Here is a 17244-nt window from a genome sequence, read left to right as displayed (position 1 = left end):
ATAATAAATGCACAAGGTTTTAAGGAATTAGGAGATGTGTGACATCTCTAAGTCATTGGCACTTCCAGTCTCAACTATTTGCTCTTTGAATACAATTGTTTTAAGATTATCCCAACCTCTCTCACTCATATCATTGATACTGGTTCCATACAAAGATTATTATTGGTTTTGTGTCATTTCCATCTCCTTTTGGGCATTTTCTTGGCAAGGATACTGAAGTGGGTGGCCATTTATTTCTCAAATCCATTTTACAGAAAACTGAGTCAAATAGAATTAAGTGATTTACCCAGGGTAATACAGCTGGTGCCTGAGGGGCGATTTGAACTCATGAAGATGAGCTTTCCTGATTCCAGGTTTAGCACTCCATCTACTCCACCACCTAGCAAAGGCTATTATCTTTCACAACCCCTCTCTTCCCAAGAAAGGAGTAGACTGATTAGTAGAGGCATCATACAGGATGAATGTGTATTTGCAGGATCCACCCACACAGCTGCACTTCTAACCAGCTGCCCAATTCTACATAATCACAATCCTTTCTTACCCTATAATTCTTTATAACTTCACTTTTGATGTCATCAAATGAACACTGAACAATATATATATATATATATATATATATATATATATATTAAAAGTCTTTGAGAAAGATAAATAGCAGCTAAAGGCATTTCAGTAAATTTTTGCTTCATTTTTAACTTTCAGTATTATTACTTTAAAAATGCTTGACTTTTTTTGCCCAGTTTTCCCTCTGTTTTGAATGCCAAAGAAATTCATACTGCATTTCATTTTATTCCAGGAAATTCAAGTTCATACTCCTGACACTTCATCATAGCTGAATTACTTGCAAAATGTCCCTTGGTTTTCTCTTAAGACATCAGTCTCTTATGGAAATGTTATATATATGTGCATTTGTTAAAATGTCCTTTTTATAATCTATCTCATCCAAGAAAGGATAGTATAGAAAATTCAATCCAATCCCTTCATTTTACATATGAGGAAACTGAGGAACTAGGAAGTAGAATAGTCACTGTAATAGTCCAATGTCCTTTCATGAAAATTCATTTTTAGTGTCTTAAGTAAGCACATCACCTTTGAGTTTCTATTCTGTGTCCTTTGGGAGTAGTAATTATCTGATTGCCTGCCAAAGGATTCTAATAATAATAATACCTTATATCTATAGAGCACAATTTTCATAATACTTTAATATGCATTCTCTCTTTTGAACCTTATATCAATCTAATGAATTAGGGATGATAAGTAGGGCTTTCTCCCTACTCTAAAGGAGTAGAAACAGGTACAGAGATGCTAAGTGATCACCCAAGATCACCTAGCTAAAAGTGGTACAACTAGTAAAAGAATAAGAATGATAAATAGGATAGGGTTAGGTTTATTTTTTGCTTTTTCCCGCCCAATGCCATTACTGGAAGATTTTCTTTTTTGGGAGAAATGCTTGTCTCCTAAAATGTTAGATATGAGATAGCTAGTTTTGAATTCTTCATTCAGCTCTCTATTTTGGTCCAATATGGCATGTGTTAATGAAATAAGAGAGGATGTTTCAAAATAACAAAATAACTTTGTTAAAAAAAAAATCTCTTCTAAAATAAGTCATTGCCTTAATTTGGATCCATATAGGCTATCATTTCAGCAGGCGAAGGGGTCTGGGGGTGTATGTGTGTGAGTGTGATGTGCATGTGTGTGTGTTGCTACCCCCATTAGCTTATAAGGGCAAGGGCCAAAACCAGGTTTTTGAACTGGATATAAATGTTCATGACTATTAGCATTTCATTTTTCCCCTCCACTAATGCTGGCTGTCAACTCCCCACAGAACCCAGGGTAGTACTCTATACAAAATGAGTGCTCAATTGACTGCCTCACTGATTGATTTTATTAATTCTTTTGTCTCATTCTATAAAACCAAGTCTTTTGATATTAGGATCTTTATTATTTATTATTATTTTTATTCTTAAAAGATTTTTTCAAAATTAAAATGACAAATATTTTTAATTGTTAAAAATTCATCATTTCAATAACTGTTGTTGGTACTTTTTAATAAAGTTGGATTAGTGAGGGGAATGGATTCAAATCCTGAATCTTTGATTTGTGTGAACTTGGCTAAATCAGCCTCTTTGGATCTCAATTTTTATTTTCCTTTTTCAAATGAAAGTTTAGACCCTCAAGGTCTCTTCCATCTCTAGGCTATAAGCTTGTTATCTTGTGATGCTAAAGAAATGTAAGTAATCTTGAAGTTGAATTTTAAGGCATTGTGATTTGGTTTTTTTGTTTTTCTACTTGTGGTATTCACAACCTTAGGGAACTAGGTGATTAAGCAATTAAAGCATTAGAGCTGGATGCAAAGCTTGTTCTTTTCTAAACACTATTACTAAAGGTCTCCTAAGGGAAGATAAATTAATTTATCTCAACTTCTGATCAAAAAATATCTGTTAAGTATTCCTAGGTAGTTTTCACACTCTATTTGACTTGTTAAGACTGCCAATTTGATGTTGCTTTTTTCTCTGAATTTGTGCTTTCTTGTTGTGATGTTCCCTTGGCTAACTAGCCACAGCTTAAAGATGACCTTTTCTTTCTATGTTTGTATTTGCTTTATGTGGGGAGGAAGAAAACTAAACAGGATATTTTGCTTAAGGTATGAACTTTATTCTTTTTTTGGAACATAGGATCATCTTTTCTGGATCTATTTGTTTTAAAAGCCTGTGCTTCAAAGAAAACCTGGACTTTCTCAGCTTCCTTTTCAATAATGCAACTAGATGGACACCTAGGAGCTATATGTTAAACAATTTTTTTTTCCCCTTAAGAAGATCTCTTCTGTGTAGATGTGAACAAATTAGCTGGATTCGCTTTGCAAATTAGTGTTCTAAGCATTCTGGGGAAGGGAAAAATGTATCTTTCTTTTTTTCTTCTGTCTATTTGTCTGTCTTTCTTTCTTTTAAATTAGATTGTTTTCTCTTTCTGAATTACCCATGTCAATGTCTCGGCTTCAAGTTGTCTATGAGAATACTCAGTTTACCAAATTTTTTTAATGCCTTAATGATTTACCTTCCTATATCCCTTTACTTCCAAATTTGTAAAAAGAAAGGGTGAAAGGATTGAATTGATCATTTCTGAGGTCCCTTCTAGCTCTAAATCCAATTATCTTATGATTCTTATTTTCCCTTAATTTTCATATATATTTAATTCACATACTTAGGTTGTGCATCAAATTTCACAAATGCCCACTGTACAGATTTACCTCCATTGACTGTTAATGTCCAAATGGACAAGTCAAACAAGTTGTTTGACTGTCTTTTTTTCACTAGTGAATTGACTGGTTGTTTGACTCCAGTGACTTCATTAATTGATTGTTCTGACATCCCAGAGGCATAGCCTAAGTTCATCCTTGCATGGAGGATGAATTGCCTTTGAAGTCAGTGGTACTTTTCTTTGTCCCTGTTTGAGATGTGATTGTCTATTAAGTGCCCTATACTCAATAGTGATTTAAAATAGAAAATGAAAACCAATGTTAAAACCAGTTGGAGTTTAAATAAATATTGTTGGCAGAATAAAGTCTTAACTTTTCATTGCTATGTTTTAAAAATAAACTTTGGCCATTTGTTCACGTTGACTTTTTAAAATGGTCTCTTTTACATGATGACTAGCAATCATATTGTTGAATTTCAAATGATTATTCAAAGTAAATCCGATCATGTTTAAAATTTTAAATTTTTATTTTCTTTTATTTTAGTTTTCAGATTGGGAATATAGTTCATCAAAAGATATTGGGAATATATTTCATCAAAAGAGATGGAATCTAAAAGATCTTCAAAAGAAATATTATTCACCATAGTATTTTTACTAGCACATTTGGTAAGTAAATGTTCATTCAACTTTTTCATTTGAATGTGATGAAAGAAACATAATTAATATAATGTGGTCTAGAGTGTTTTCTATAATTGCCTCAGATTCTTTTGTCATTATTTTAATTTTTTTTTTACTTCTGTGGTAGACATGAATGAATCAAAAATGGACAGAAATGTCCAATCTTGACTTTGGAAGACATTGTTTAAATTCTTTTCTTTGAAATATAGAGGAAATCAAATAATTGGAGTAACAACATTTCTAGCCCCATGACAATGATAAATTATCTTGTGGCTCATAGAAATGTGCCATACTCAGCACGAGTCAGACCCTTCCTGACTAGAGTATTATTTCCAGTTCCGGACTATAAGACTTATAAGGTTTGTGGAGGACTTGGAAAAGGTTCAAAGAAGAACCATTAAGATGATTAAAAGTGTTGGAAAATAGACCCTATGAGGGAAGTTAAAAGGAACTGAAATTTATTTCATCTGGAGACATAATAAAGCAAAGCTTAATAATGATCTTTGAATATATGAAGGATTATTATACAGAGGATAGTAACTGTCCTCCTTGGAGAACAGAGAATGAAGAAAGGGAGTTAAGCTACTATAAAAAATTCAGGTAGACATATGGAAAATTTGCATAAAGCTGTTAAGCATAAGCAGTTAAAAAGGGAGGCTGTGTGGAACTTTTCTCTCTGAATATCTTTGAAACATAGCCTTTTTTCATCTAAATTTAGATGTAACTAGTCACTTTGGGCTTAAACAAAATGACAGCCCATCTGTTATAGGATCACAGATCTTGAAGGTGTTTTTGGTCAAAAGATTGATTTTACAGGTGAGAAAACTGAGGCCTGGAGAATGACTTGTCCAAGATGACAGAGGTTTTAAGTAATAAGGCTTCTGCCTAAAAGCATTCATTGAGTGTCTTTTGATATGTGGCATTTCAATGAGGCATTATACCAAATAAGTGAACATAGACCTTGCCCTCAAATTTCCATGATCCTATGTAAAAATGAAAAATACATTTGAAGAAATCGCCTTTATATTAAATATAATCTGTTTTACTGGGGTGAGGATGGGTAGAGAGGGAACAAAAATATATGAACATAATTATTGACTTTCAGGGGATGACTAATATAAGGTTAATTCATATCACAGCTGAGTACTCTGTTGTCCTAGTTTTCTCTGAGACCTTCAAGTCTGATTTAATTTTTGATCACACAGATTTAGAGCTAATAGAGCCCTCCTTTTGAAAATGGCATAGAAACCAAATTGCCTTGATTGAAAGTTTCTTAATTTAAGACATCCTAAATTGTGGTATATGAATGTTATGGAATATTATTGTTCTGTAAGAAATGACCAGCAGGATGAATACAGAGAGGCTTGGAGAGACTTACATGAATGATGTTGAGTGAAATGAGCAGAACCAAGAGATCATTATATACTTTAACAACAATACTGTATGAGGATGTATTTTGATGGAAGTGGATTTCTTCGACAAAGAGATCTAACTCAGTTTCAATTGATCAATGATGAACAGAAACAGCTACACCCAAAGAAAGAACACTGGGAAATGAATGTAAACTGTTTGCATTTTTGTTTTTCTTCCTGGGTTATTTTTACCAATTCTTCCTGTGCAACAAGAGAACTGTTCGGTTCTGCACACATATATTGTATCTAGGATATACTGTGACATATTTAACATGTATAGAACTGCTTGCTATCTGGGGGAGGGGATGGAGGGAGGGAGGGGAAAAGTCGAAGCAGAAGTGAGTGTAAGGGATAATGTTGTAAAAAGTTACCCAGGCATGGGCTCTGTCAATAAAAAGTTATAATTACTAAAAAAAAAAAAAAAAAAAAAAAAAGTTACCCTTCCCAAACATTTTATTTATCTCAATAAATTATTACGATAGCTCAATGATGAGAATATAATTTCATATTTATACATTTTATGAAGAACTCAAACTATTTCAAAACCAATAATTTTTCACCCAACTAGAATAGGCAGGAGTAATGGAAAACACTGGAGAAGAGTCAGAAAGACCTGAGTTCTACTCCTTTCCCGAGACAAGATTACTCAGCTAGTAAGTTGAGGAACCTTGGAAAAGTCATTTTATGTTTTCTGAACCTCAGTTTCCTCACCTTTGGAAAGGGCATATTAATCACACCTACCTCAAATAGCTTTTATGAGGTTTAAATGAAATCATGTGTAAAACACTCTGCAAACTTTAAAACACTTTACAAATTTCAACTTTTTATCCAGTAATTTTCAGAAAATATTTCCCAAAGCCAGCACCCAAACCCACAAGGGCAAGTATATATTGTTCTTTCATGAATTCTCAGTAAAATGTACACTTTGTACACTTGGAAAGGACTGAATTTGTTTCAGCAAAACTAATGGCAGTCACATTGAATCCACTTGGAAATTTCTAATGAGTCATTGCAAAATCCTGTGTAACTGGCCATCCAAATTCATTATATTTGCAAATGTATCCTCTTACTTGCAGTTCAGAGAATAGGGCTGCTGTTAACTTGGAAGATTACAGAGCAGAAGAATGCTGAAACCTCCAGAGCCAGGGAAGAATAGCTCTCTCTGCATGCCCCATTCCTTTCCTAGACATTTCCTAGGCTCCAGACATTCTCCTTAGGCTGTAGAGCCCTTAAGGACATAATATATCACTTTTCACCCAAATTGTCTGAAAATTGTCTGAGGAAAGTAGCAATTCTGCTCTGGAGTTGAATAAACTGGCTTCCAAGGAGAGAAACTTTCCTTCCTCTATGTTAGGGGGAAAGAATAGTCTTTCAAGTACCCTGAAGAATTAGGCTCATTGACTTATTCAGCCCATCCTAAATTGGCCTCTTTTCAAAAAGTGAAAATGAGCTTTATTTCTTTCTCAATTAGCATTTCTGGGTGTGACTGTAGTTATTTCAGACAGCTTTATTAGAACAATACCTTGAATTTTTTTTTTTTTTTTTTTTTTTTTTTTTTTTTTTTTTTTTTTTTTTTTTTTTTTTTTTTTTACTTTCTATGCAGAAGGGCTCTAGATACTTTACTGTGAGATGTATCTTTGAGAACAATTCACTCTGAATTTTGTGTGTATTTTTTTTCCTTTTAGCCACGTAGAATAATGTCTGAAACAGGAGACTGCAGACAACAAGAATTTAGGGATCGCTCTGGAAACTGTATCCCCTGCAAACAATGTGGTCCAGGAATGGAGCTGTCTAAGGTACATTTATTACATCTATAATAGAATGATAGCTTTTGTTTTTAAAACGTTTTTTTTAATGTTTTAAAAACATTTGTTTTTACTCTTCATCAGTTTTCTTTCCCCAAAATGCAAGTCTTCTGGAAATTTGTATTAATGTGATCATTTTATCCTGTGTTTTTTAACCAAACACCACAGTTTTTAAGAACAGAAATTATTTTTCTGTGCATCAAACATATACAAGATATGAGTTTTGGAGGAAGATTTTTTTTGTTCAATTTTAATTGCAAAATAGGCCCTTTCATCAAACAAAAATTATAAGACTAAAAAGTAATTTTTTTAGGTAACATCATTTTGTTGATATGTTATAAATACAACCTTCAAAATAAACACAAAGTAAATAAATATAGACATGTATTTAGTGATATAATTGTCAGCTTTTCTCCTAAGGTAAATGTTTTTGATGGTAGTAGAAATGAGAAATGAATAACCTACATTCTACTTTGATTGGGCTTCAGGGCTCAATAATAAGCTATGTAGGGTAAATGATTATTTTATTTGTGGAATTGAAGGATCCCTTCAGTAGTACATCCCATCCAGTCTGGGTGAGAGTAAACATTTTTTTTAATTAAAAAAAGTCAATTGAATTTACCATAATTGTTTTATATTATCATTAAAATAAACATATTTGCTCTCATTTTTTTAATTAAAATTGAATCAAAAGCATTTTGTAAATGAAGATTTTTTTTTGACAATTTTGAGGTATAATAGTACTTAGGGAAAATATAGACCAGCAAAAAATTTTGATTCTCCATTTTCCTGGATGCATATTAAAAAAGGTAGGGCCTAGTTCTTTTCCTTGACACTTTGGGAGACTGACTAGCTAGTTGGGGAGCTTTTAAGTCATTGATGTATCTTCTTGTGCAGTAGAAAGCATCAAAGTCTTCTTATTCAAAAAGACATAAACAATAGAGTTTTTCCTTTGTTAAAAGTGACTAAGTCTGGCTCCTCCAAAGAGAAGTGCTCTCTACCCACCGGCTTGACTATTGTTCAAAGACTGGTTTTGTCATTCATAGATTTTTGATCAATGATCTACAAACAGCAGGAAACAAAGAATTATGCATTGAACTAGTAGTTTCATGGGAGGCAGCTTCTTTGGAATTGGTGTGTTAAATAAGTAGGGTGATTTAAACATCCTGTGTTTTACATTTGGTTTCGAATTATGTGTTCTTTGAACTCTGTGGGAAATCCAGTAGCATTTCTAACCGATAATTTTCAGCTTTCAATTCTCAAAAATATATGTTCAGATATACATTTTGCTATTGTACGCAATGTGTAGACATGCAATATTTGAAGAGTAAATTTGATCATGAAGTTGCTTTGTTTTTTATCAGATAGGGAGAGAAGACTTGAGAATCCAATTACTTAAGGTGTTTCTCAGGAAAACATTCCCTCCTATTAAGGTGGGAGTCAGATTTTCATAAATTCTGGCTAAAAAATACCGAAGTATTTTGCAAAAATATATTTAAAATACACAAAATATTTGGGAATCATTCTACCAATAACTGTATAGATTCAATTACAAAATAGTTCTAAAAATAAGAAAGATCAGCTTAAACAGTTATTGCTGCTGGGAAAAAGTTATTGCTGGACTCTATTGAATAATAATGAATGAGACCAATTCATTTACAAACTCTGTGCTATGCCAGTCGAACTTACCAAATGGGTCCCTTGTGGAATTAACTACAAAATTCATTTGAAGGAAGAAAAGATATAAAATATCAAGAAATATAATGGGAAAAGGCACAAATGAAGAGGAAATAGCACTTCCAGACCTCCAAACCTCAAACTCAATCATCAGTCCCATTTGGTAATGGTTAGAAAATAAAAATGTAAATCACTAGAACAGAATAAACAAAGAATAAACAGAAATAATTTAACTCAAAAAATTCTAAAAACATAAATTATTCAGACTAGAGCTCTCTATTTGATAAGAACTGCTGGGAAAACTAGAAACCAGTTTGGCAGAAATTAGGTTTAAATCAAAATATTATGCCATATTCTATGATAAATTCAAAATGGATACATGACCTAAATTTTAAAGTTTAAATTGTAAAAAAAATTAAGAGAAAAGTAGAATATGTACCTTTTATTTATTTCCTATTTATCCTGTGTATAATTTGTTTGTATATAATGGTTTTCATGTATTTTTTCACAATAGCTTGTAAGTTCCTCAAAAGCAGAGACTGTCTTTTGCCTTTCTTTGTACTTCTAGTGCTTAACACAGTGCCTGGCATTTAGTAGGCATTTAGTAAATGCTTGACTGATTGCTAGAAGATGAATTTTTAACTAAATGGGGAATATACTCAATTACAAGAAATGCAATATGTATTTTTGATCAATAAAATTAGAAAGTTTTTGTATAAACATAAATACACTTAGGATAAGAAAGGAAGTAGATGACTGTGAAAGATATTTTACATCGAATATGTCTGATAATAATTTTTATCTAATAACTGTATAAACATGTATGCATATATTGGATTTAACATATACTTTAACATATTTAACATGTATTAGACTACCTGACATCTAGGGGAGGGGATGGGGGAAGGAGGGGAAAAGTTGGAACAGAAGGTTTTGCAAGGGTCAATGTTGAAAAATTACACATGCATATGTTTTGTAAATAAAAAGCTATAATAATAAACAAAAAAAATAATTTTTATCTAAGATATGAGAAGCAGTTAATAGAAATAAAACCTAAAAAATTTCAAATCCACCTTTACAATTTGAATTAAATTTACTAACTTTTACTATTGAACATCTGCATAAAACTTTGACAGAAGACATAAAAAAGCAAAAATATTATTAATATTAATTATATATATTAATATATTATATTAATATTATATATATATTCATGCTAAAAGTTTCCCTCCATTTAAAATGAAAGTTCACTTAAACAACAAGCAAGATGTTTCATGTAATATTTTTGGGTGGAAATGACAAAAAGGGAAATCATTACAAATCTTGGGACTTTTGTAATGCATTTCTAGACAAAAGTTCTACTTCAATGTTTCATTATAGCAAAGAAATGATTCTGGGCTTTTGAAGATTGTATCTAAAGAGCACGAGTTTCCATCTTGATTGAAGAATCTTTGAGTCTTAATCAGATCACAGACTCAATCTCTTCCAAGGACCAAAATAAGTGGGAAAGAGAGGTTTTTAACCATAGGCTGGCTACTAGGTGATGAGTTCTTCAGTCATGTGAACTTATAGAACAAAAAAAAAAAGGGGGGGGGGGGAGATGTGGAATATTTACTAACATTTTCTGAATTTGGAAACAACAGGATAAATTGGATGAGAAAGTTTGGTTTTTCCATATTTTGTAAGAACAGTAATAACTTTAAAGACTTGAGTGTTAGGTTTCAATGGAATGTACAAATATATTCCATATTATTTTATGTTTCTTAGAATATAATGTTTGCTTCATAGAGTAGTTACCTTTTTAAAAAGTGTTTCTATGGGTTTTGTTATCAGTGTTATAGAGTCTATGGGCATCTTCATCAGTACTAAACAATTTTTTAAAAAATTGTATGTGTCAAGGTTAAAGGCCAAAGCCGAAGTAATTCATGAATCCATAAATTATTTTTATTTCATGCCTCCTCTTCAAAAGATTTTTAACTTTCCTATCTTAGTTTCTGTTCTTAATAAATTAAAGTGGTAAGTGAGCCCTGCTACTGATGTTAAATGAAAAACTTGTGAAATTCAGACAAGTGAGAAAATGCAAAATACATTTTTATTTACTAGTTAGCTTAAAATCAAGGGAAAAAATTTTCTTAATCACTTCTAAGGAAGAGAAATCTATAATTAATTAATTTGTTCATTTTTCTTCTGTTCCTCAGATTAGGGTTTTATCCACTACATATGACTTTCCTATGAAAGAAAAATAAAGTATAAGTATTTTTATGTAGGTGAAAACATTAAAAAGATCAGCTTTATTTAATTTGGTTAATTATTACTTTCAGGCTTTAGGTGTAAAAGAATAAGTCCTCTTACTAAAAAAAAAGCCTTTTGTTCACCAGTTTTATAACATCCGTACATCTTTTAAATTTGTGATTAAAAAAATAATTCTATGGATAACATCCTAAATGAGATTTTTAATTAAAAAAACTACATATGTAGTTATAAGAGAGGTCTTCTTATTTCCTTTTTATGAAGTACAAAAAGAAAGAACTCTTTTAACTTTTCGATTGAAGCTTGAGATTATGGTTAGGCTAAGTGTTTTGAATCTAAAAAGTACAGTAAACAGCAGCATCTTTAAGTAATTTATGGGAAAGTGGAAGTACTGGATCCAATTACTGAAGTCCCACAACTAAAGATACTTTGACATGAAAAAGACAGCACATTTCAGACAACATGGAAAGTTTACAGAATAAGCTATTTTCTTTGCTTCATTTTCTTGTCCTAAACCATGCTTCTCTATCTATAGTAACATCAGCTTTTCTGCTTACAACTATAGTCTGATTATTTTTTAATTCAAAGTTTATGCCTATAGCTTAAACATAGGTCATAAACATCTTGCAGGTGAGAGCTAGGTATATGTAAAATTTCCATCTGTGGTTTTATTACTCCTAATTATTATTTTCTTTGGAAGTTTTTCAAGTCTTTATTTTCTTTCAAGGTGTCTAGGATTAAATTTTTACTCTTGGGTCTCTGCCTTTAGGGTTCTTAGTAGCAGGGTTGAGTTGGCTTTTTTTATGCTACTGGTATACCATTCATCTCTGGAGGAAGTGGGAGCTTTGGTATCCCACTACCCTTCATGGTCAGTGGTTTTTCCCATACTTCTTCCCATTTCCTTTCAATTACTAGGTAGTAAGAAACCTCAGCAGCAGTTCCTGACTTTAAACTTAATTTTTTTTGCTTATTTAAAAAATTAATCTTTGCTACTTCCAATATAATTTTTAATTATGAAAAAAGTACTTTGAGGAATATATATTCCAGCTTGCAGAGTTATATGAATTCAAAAGGTGTCTCTTATTATTTAGCGAACCTTAAAGTTCTCCCAAAATTGGTTGGAGGTCTTGTTTCATCAAATGGAGAAGCATGTTAAGTCCTGCATGGCTTCTTCCTTGAACATTTTGCTTTGGGCAAATGATTTCCTCCCTCTTTTGGAATTTTCCAATTTTCTTTTTTCATTATTATCTCTCATTATATAGTCTACTTCTTAAAATTCCCCTTGACCTGTGATTTCTAATCGTTTTTGTGTCTTTAATCATTTTGGCAATCTGGTGAAGCTTTTAGATCACTTCTTAGAATATATTTTAATGCATAAAATAAGAACACAAATATGATTACAAAGAAAACAAGTATGTTGATTTGCAGTTTAAAACAAAACAAAACAACCAAGTTTAGAGAATTCAGGATAAAAAAAAATGCTTGCTCTATTCTAAGACCATACAGTTTGATGATGACCAATTGGAAGAAGTCCAAAGTTTTGCAACCACTGTATGCCTTTTCACTCTTCCTATTCTACCCTTTGATGATGTGATTTCAATAGATCTTTAAGAGTCTTGAGTTGTTTCTAGTTTCATTCTGGCATCTTACCAAAGACCTTTTCCCAAGAAATTTGCTTAATAACAATTCAGAATTAGTATTCTACAAGAAAAGGATTTCCAAATCACAATAATTACAAATTAAACATTTTCACATGTAAAGACTATGTATATATAATTCACTTAAACAATACTTGAAGATTTACAAAATGCCTTCTTCACAATAACAATTTCAAATAGTTTTCTAGCATTATCCCTCATTTTATAGAGGACAAAACTGGAGTTTTAGAGAAGTGATTACTTAGTTTCAGAGCCTTCCTTTGTATCTGCTGAGCTTAATACATGATTTGGAACACAAATGGTGCTTAATAAATGTTTATTGACTTACTATACAACACTGCCTCTTGCAGAAACCAAATTTTTCTATGAAGCCAATTCACTTCAATCTGTCTAGTTTCTAGATTCTAAAAAGAAAAATGATGATGCTTTTTAAAAATGATAAGCCACACCATATTAATAAACCAAGTTAATTTGACATTGTTACTCAAAAAATACATTACAGATTTTTGGCCCAATGAAGTCTAGCTTAACTAATGTATTCCATATTTGACCAGTGGGGAGTGTGAGTTGCTTTTCAGTCATGTCCAACTCTTTGGGACCCTAGTTGGGGTTTTCTTGGCCAGGATATTGGAGTGGTTGCCATTTCTTTCTCTGCCTCATTTATAGATGAGGAAATTGAGCCAAACAGGATAAAGTGACTTGCCCAGGGCCACACAAATACTAGTAAGCATTTAAGACCAAATTTAAATTCAGGAAAATGAATTTGCTTGATTCCAGACCCATTACTATATTAACCATGCCTCCTAACTGCCCTATACTTTATAATTATTTACAGAACTAATAATTAATATTTTTCTTTTTGATAAATGTGGATCTGATGTTTATCTAAAGATTAAGAATATGAAAAGATGTATAAATTGTTCTATAAGCAGAACATATAGTTTGTACAACTTTCTGTATAAGTGAATTGGCAAGATTTGAGGAAGCCATTGGGCATACTTTCAATTCAAGAAAATAAACAAAATTTTGGGATTTGTGGGAGAGCATGATATTGTTTTCTTAAAGTAACCACATTAGACTTTTAATTTTCACTGTCTAGAATTTGCCCAGCCATGACTGTGCCTCTTCAGCAAGTATTCCATTTTAAGTCCTATGTGCCAGCAGTGTACTTTTAACATGAGCATCTTCCAGCTGTAAATCAGGAAACTAGTTTTTGCATGAACCATTGGAAACAGTTGGGCTTTGAGTCTTTGGCACTGTTTTCAAAGTCAGCTTTTCTAACCAATTATTGGGATAACTTGTTAATGTAAAAAATTAACTCTTATAAACAACAGCATTTCTTCTCTTACTTAGGTGGATGTCTATCTATCTTCATATTTTTTCAGTTTCCTTCTCTTGGAGGTAGTTATATTTCATGTGAAGAGATACAAGAAAAATGTTAATGTAATTTGTAAGCATAAAAGCTATTATTCCCATCATTTAATTAAAGTGTTGCTCATTTTACTTATGCTTGATTATACTTAATGGAACTGAATGATGTTTGGATATACTAACAAGCTCCAGCTTTTATTTTCTAAAAGCAACAATAACAACAATACAAAAAAAAAAAAAAAAGAAAAGAAAAGAAAAGAAAAGAAAAGAAAACACAAACCCAAAAAACAAAAACCCAACCAAATCCAGAATATTACAAACTGGAAGCTGGAGAAAACTCCCTGGGCTGTTTTAAAGGAAAGGGAAAAGCCAATTTCTGAATACCACTGACATGAATCTAATTTATGTTTTTCATTTTGATACTCTAAAATCTATCCACAAATAACTCTTAACAGGTCCAAATATGAAACTGATCACTTTGAAATTTTGTGAACTTTGCCACAGTAGACATATAATAAAGACTATTATAGGTCATTCACTAGTCCTGAAATTAAAGGCAATGGATTATTGCTTCTTGGTGAGGCTGTTTTAGGTCATCTATGACCTTATCTATAGTGAAAGGTGAAAGTAGGAACAATTCTGAGTTTAGTCATAGGACTGAGTTCAACTGATGATTTTTGCAACCTGAGTGACCTTGGCCAAATTAATTAGCCTCTCTGGGCTTCATTTTGCTCCTCTCTGAGATAAAAATATTGGAAAAGATGGACTCCAAGATCCCTTCCAGTTCTTCCAGCACATATACATATATCTATATATCTATACATACATAGAGCTACATGCATACATATCTATACATCCATCCACATGCATTTGCCCATATGTAAATATGCATTTAAAACAATATTAGTATGGTTGACATATAATGTAGATTTCTCTTTTGATTAAATCTTTAAATTTGACTTTGTCTAAGATCAATGATTACTAGCCCTGCTATTTCTTCTAATATATTCTACTCCTGATCTGCGTAGTATTTGCGCAAATATTTTTTTCTTATTCCTGCTAACTACTTTATTTTATTTCTACTTTAATTCTGCTCTTTAACCTAGCTTTTTATTACTTAATCTCTCTCCACTCATGTCTCTTCCTTATCTTCTTCCACCACCCTTTGCTTGACCCCCCTCTACTTCTCCAGCCCTTATTTCTTTATATTTTGGAGAGTGCTATACCCTTCATGGTATATGATGTACTAGTTCTAGATCATTGTAACTATGTACTAGCATGATACTTTAATTGTTAGAGGGAGAAAAAACAAAAGATGATTATAGGTGATTTACTATGAGTGATTTCACTGAGGGAAACTCACCAACTGGGGCTTTTGAGGTTTGGGTGGAGAACATAATGAAGCAATTGGATCCCATCAAATCTTGAATCCATGTCAAAGTTAAAGGAAACTGCTCTTAGGAAGTTAATCAACAAGCATTTAATAAGCACACACTACATGCCAGGAACTCTGAAAAATGATACAGATTCAGAGAAAGGTTTTTGTCTTCAGTAGCTCACATTTTAATGGGCTAGACAACATGTAAATAGCAATGCTATGAATAGATAGATATGTTGTTGAATCATTTCAATTGTGTCCATCTCTTTGTGACCTCAGGGTTTTCTTGGCAAAAATACTGGAGTGATTTGCCATTTCCTTTTCCAGCTCATATTACAGATGAGGAAACTGAAGTGCTCACGATTTTATGGTTAGGAAATGTCAAAAGTCAGATTTGAACTGAGGTCTTCAGCCTTCAAGGTTAGCATTCTATCCACTGTGCCACCTAGGTGCCCTAGATACATAAACACACACACATACATGAACGTGGAAGACCTATCAAAGAGGGAATTTGAGCTGAGCCTTGAAGGAATCTAAGAAGAAGATGGGAAGGAGAAAGCGTATATATAGAAAACCTAACTGAATAGTATGACTAAGAGCCTACCCTGCTCCATCTCCAACCCTGCATCATGTTCTGCCTTCTGTTCCTGCCAGTATAAAATTATTTTACAGAAAAGTCAACAAGTGGGCTGGTAAAAGAGCACTTTTACCAAAAAATATTGAGCTCATTCCATAAGCTTAGCTTCCCAGAAGCAGTACAGAAACTCAGACTTCAGAATAATTGATATGCTACTAATAAATCCTCCTGTTTTTCTAATTCAGAACAAAAGTTAGTCAATTTAGTGAAAGACAAATAGATGTAATCAGAATCTCATACCAGGCAATTTTAGATTGGATTCTCTGTTTAAAAGTTTTACTACCCATGGAAGTTTAATATCAAAATAGTGAGATGAAATCCTAGCAAGAGAGATCATTTAAGGATATCTTGTCATTTTGTAAGAAACCATCTCCAATAATTGCACTTATTTATCTGCTAATTTTTTTTTTGTTGAAAAGTTACAGATATGGTATTTAGAATGAGCCCATTTGGTCTAAACAGAAGAACACATTCTTATTTTCTTTTTGTACTCTTATTTTTAAAACCTTGTTTTCCTATGTATTTCCCTTCTGTTCTTGTCATTCACATCTTTTAGCTTCTTTTTGATTCTACTGTGAAGAATTTTAAAGCACTTTTAACCAATAGTTTTATTTAATTTAATGAGACTATATCAAAGAAGACATTGGAGTTTTAAAATTTTTATATTGTAAGCAATTTAATATTTATATGCTGTTTACTTTATTAGAGGCATCTAAAGTAATTACAGTGGCTCTGATGTTTATGATGCATCAGAAATGTGACAGATCAAGTCTGCAAGTTTTAAATGCTTTGATAAGTTTTCTTTGTTGTGCCCCAAACAATCATATCCTACACACTATAATTTACTTCTTTGGATAATTGGAAACAACTTCTCTGAAATTCTAGTCTTTTCAAGATTTATGGGATTGGGTTGAACAAGGGCTACATAGAGTTCCCAGAATTTTATGATCTGCCAGCTGGATTAGATTTTTTTTTTAAGTGGTAATGGTGGTGGTAGTGGTAGTAGTTGTGGTGGTATTTTAAATTACAATGGCTTTCCAGTGTCATCTTCTTGAAATTTTCTTAAATACTCCCTGAAAATTAGTGGGTACAAACAGCCCTAGTTCGCCTCTGAATCTTCTAACAGGCAATAAAAAGGCAAACTAAGCTCTGTCTGAAATATTAAAATATTATCCAGATAGTC

The 17244-nt window shown here is 32.2% G+C and overlaps 1 protein-coding gene across 2 annotated transcripts in view; it reads left to right on the top strand.

Annotated features, from left to right (window-relative positions):
* Positions 1–17244, top strand: part of TNFRSF19 (TNF receptor superfamily member 19) — a 99077-nt gene that overhangs the window by 18023 nt on the left and 63810 nt on the right. For both annotated transcript variants that reach the window (XM_023499582.2, XM_031960787.1), the window contains exons 2-3: positions 3740–3861; positions 6971–7081. In XM_023499582.2, the coding sequence (XP_023355350.1) occupies positions 3799–3861; positions 6971–7081 (174 nt within the window). In that variant the 5' untranslated portion in view covers positions 3740–3798. The remainder of the gene's footprint in view (positions 1–3739; positions 3862–6970; positions 7082–17244) is intronic.

The sequence above is a fragment of the Sarcophilus harrisii genome, chromosome 3 (genome assembly GCF_902635505.1).
Source record: "Sarcophilus harrisii chromosome 3, mSarHar1.11, whole genome shotgun sequence".
NCBI classification, from domain to species: domain Eukaryota; kingdom Metazoa; phylum Chordata; class Mammalia; order Dasyuromorphia; family Dasyuridae; genus Sarcophilus; species Sarcophilus harrisii.
The sequence above is the reverse complement of the archived record's forward strand: the minus strand, read 5'-3'. Positions and strand labels throughout refer to the sequence as shown.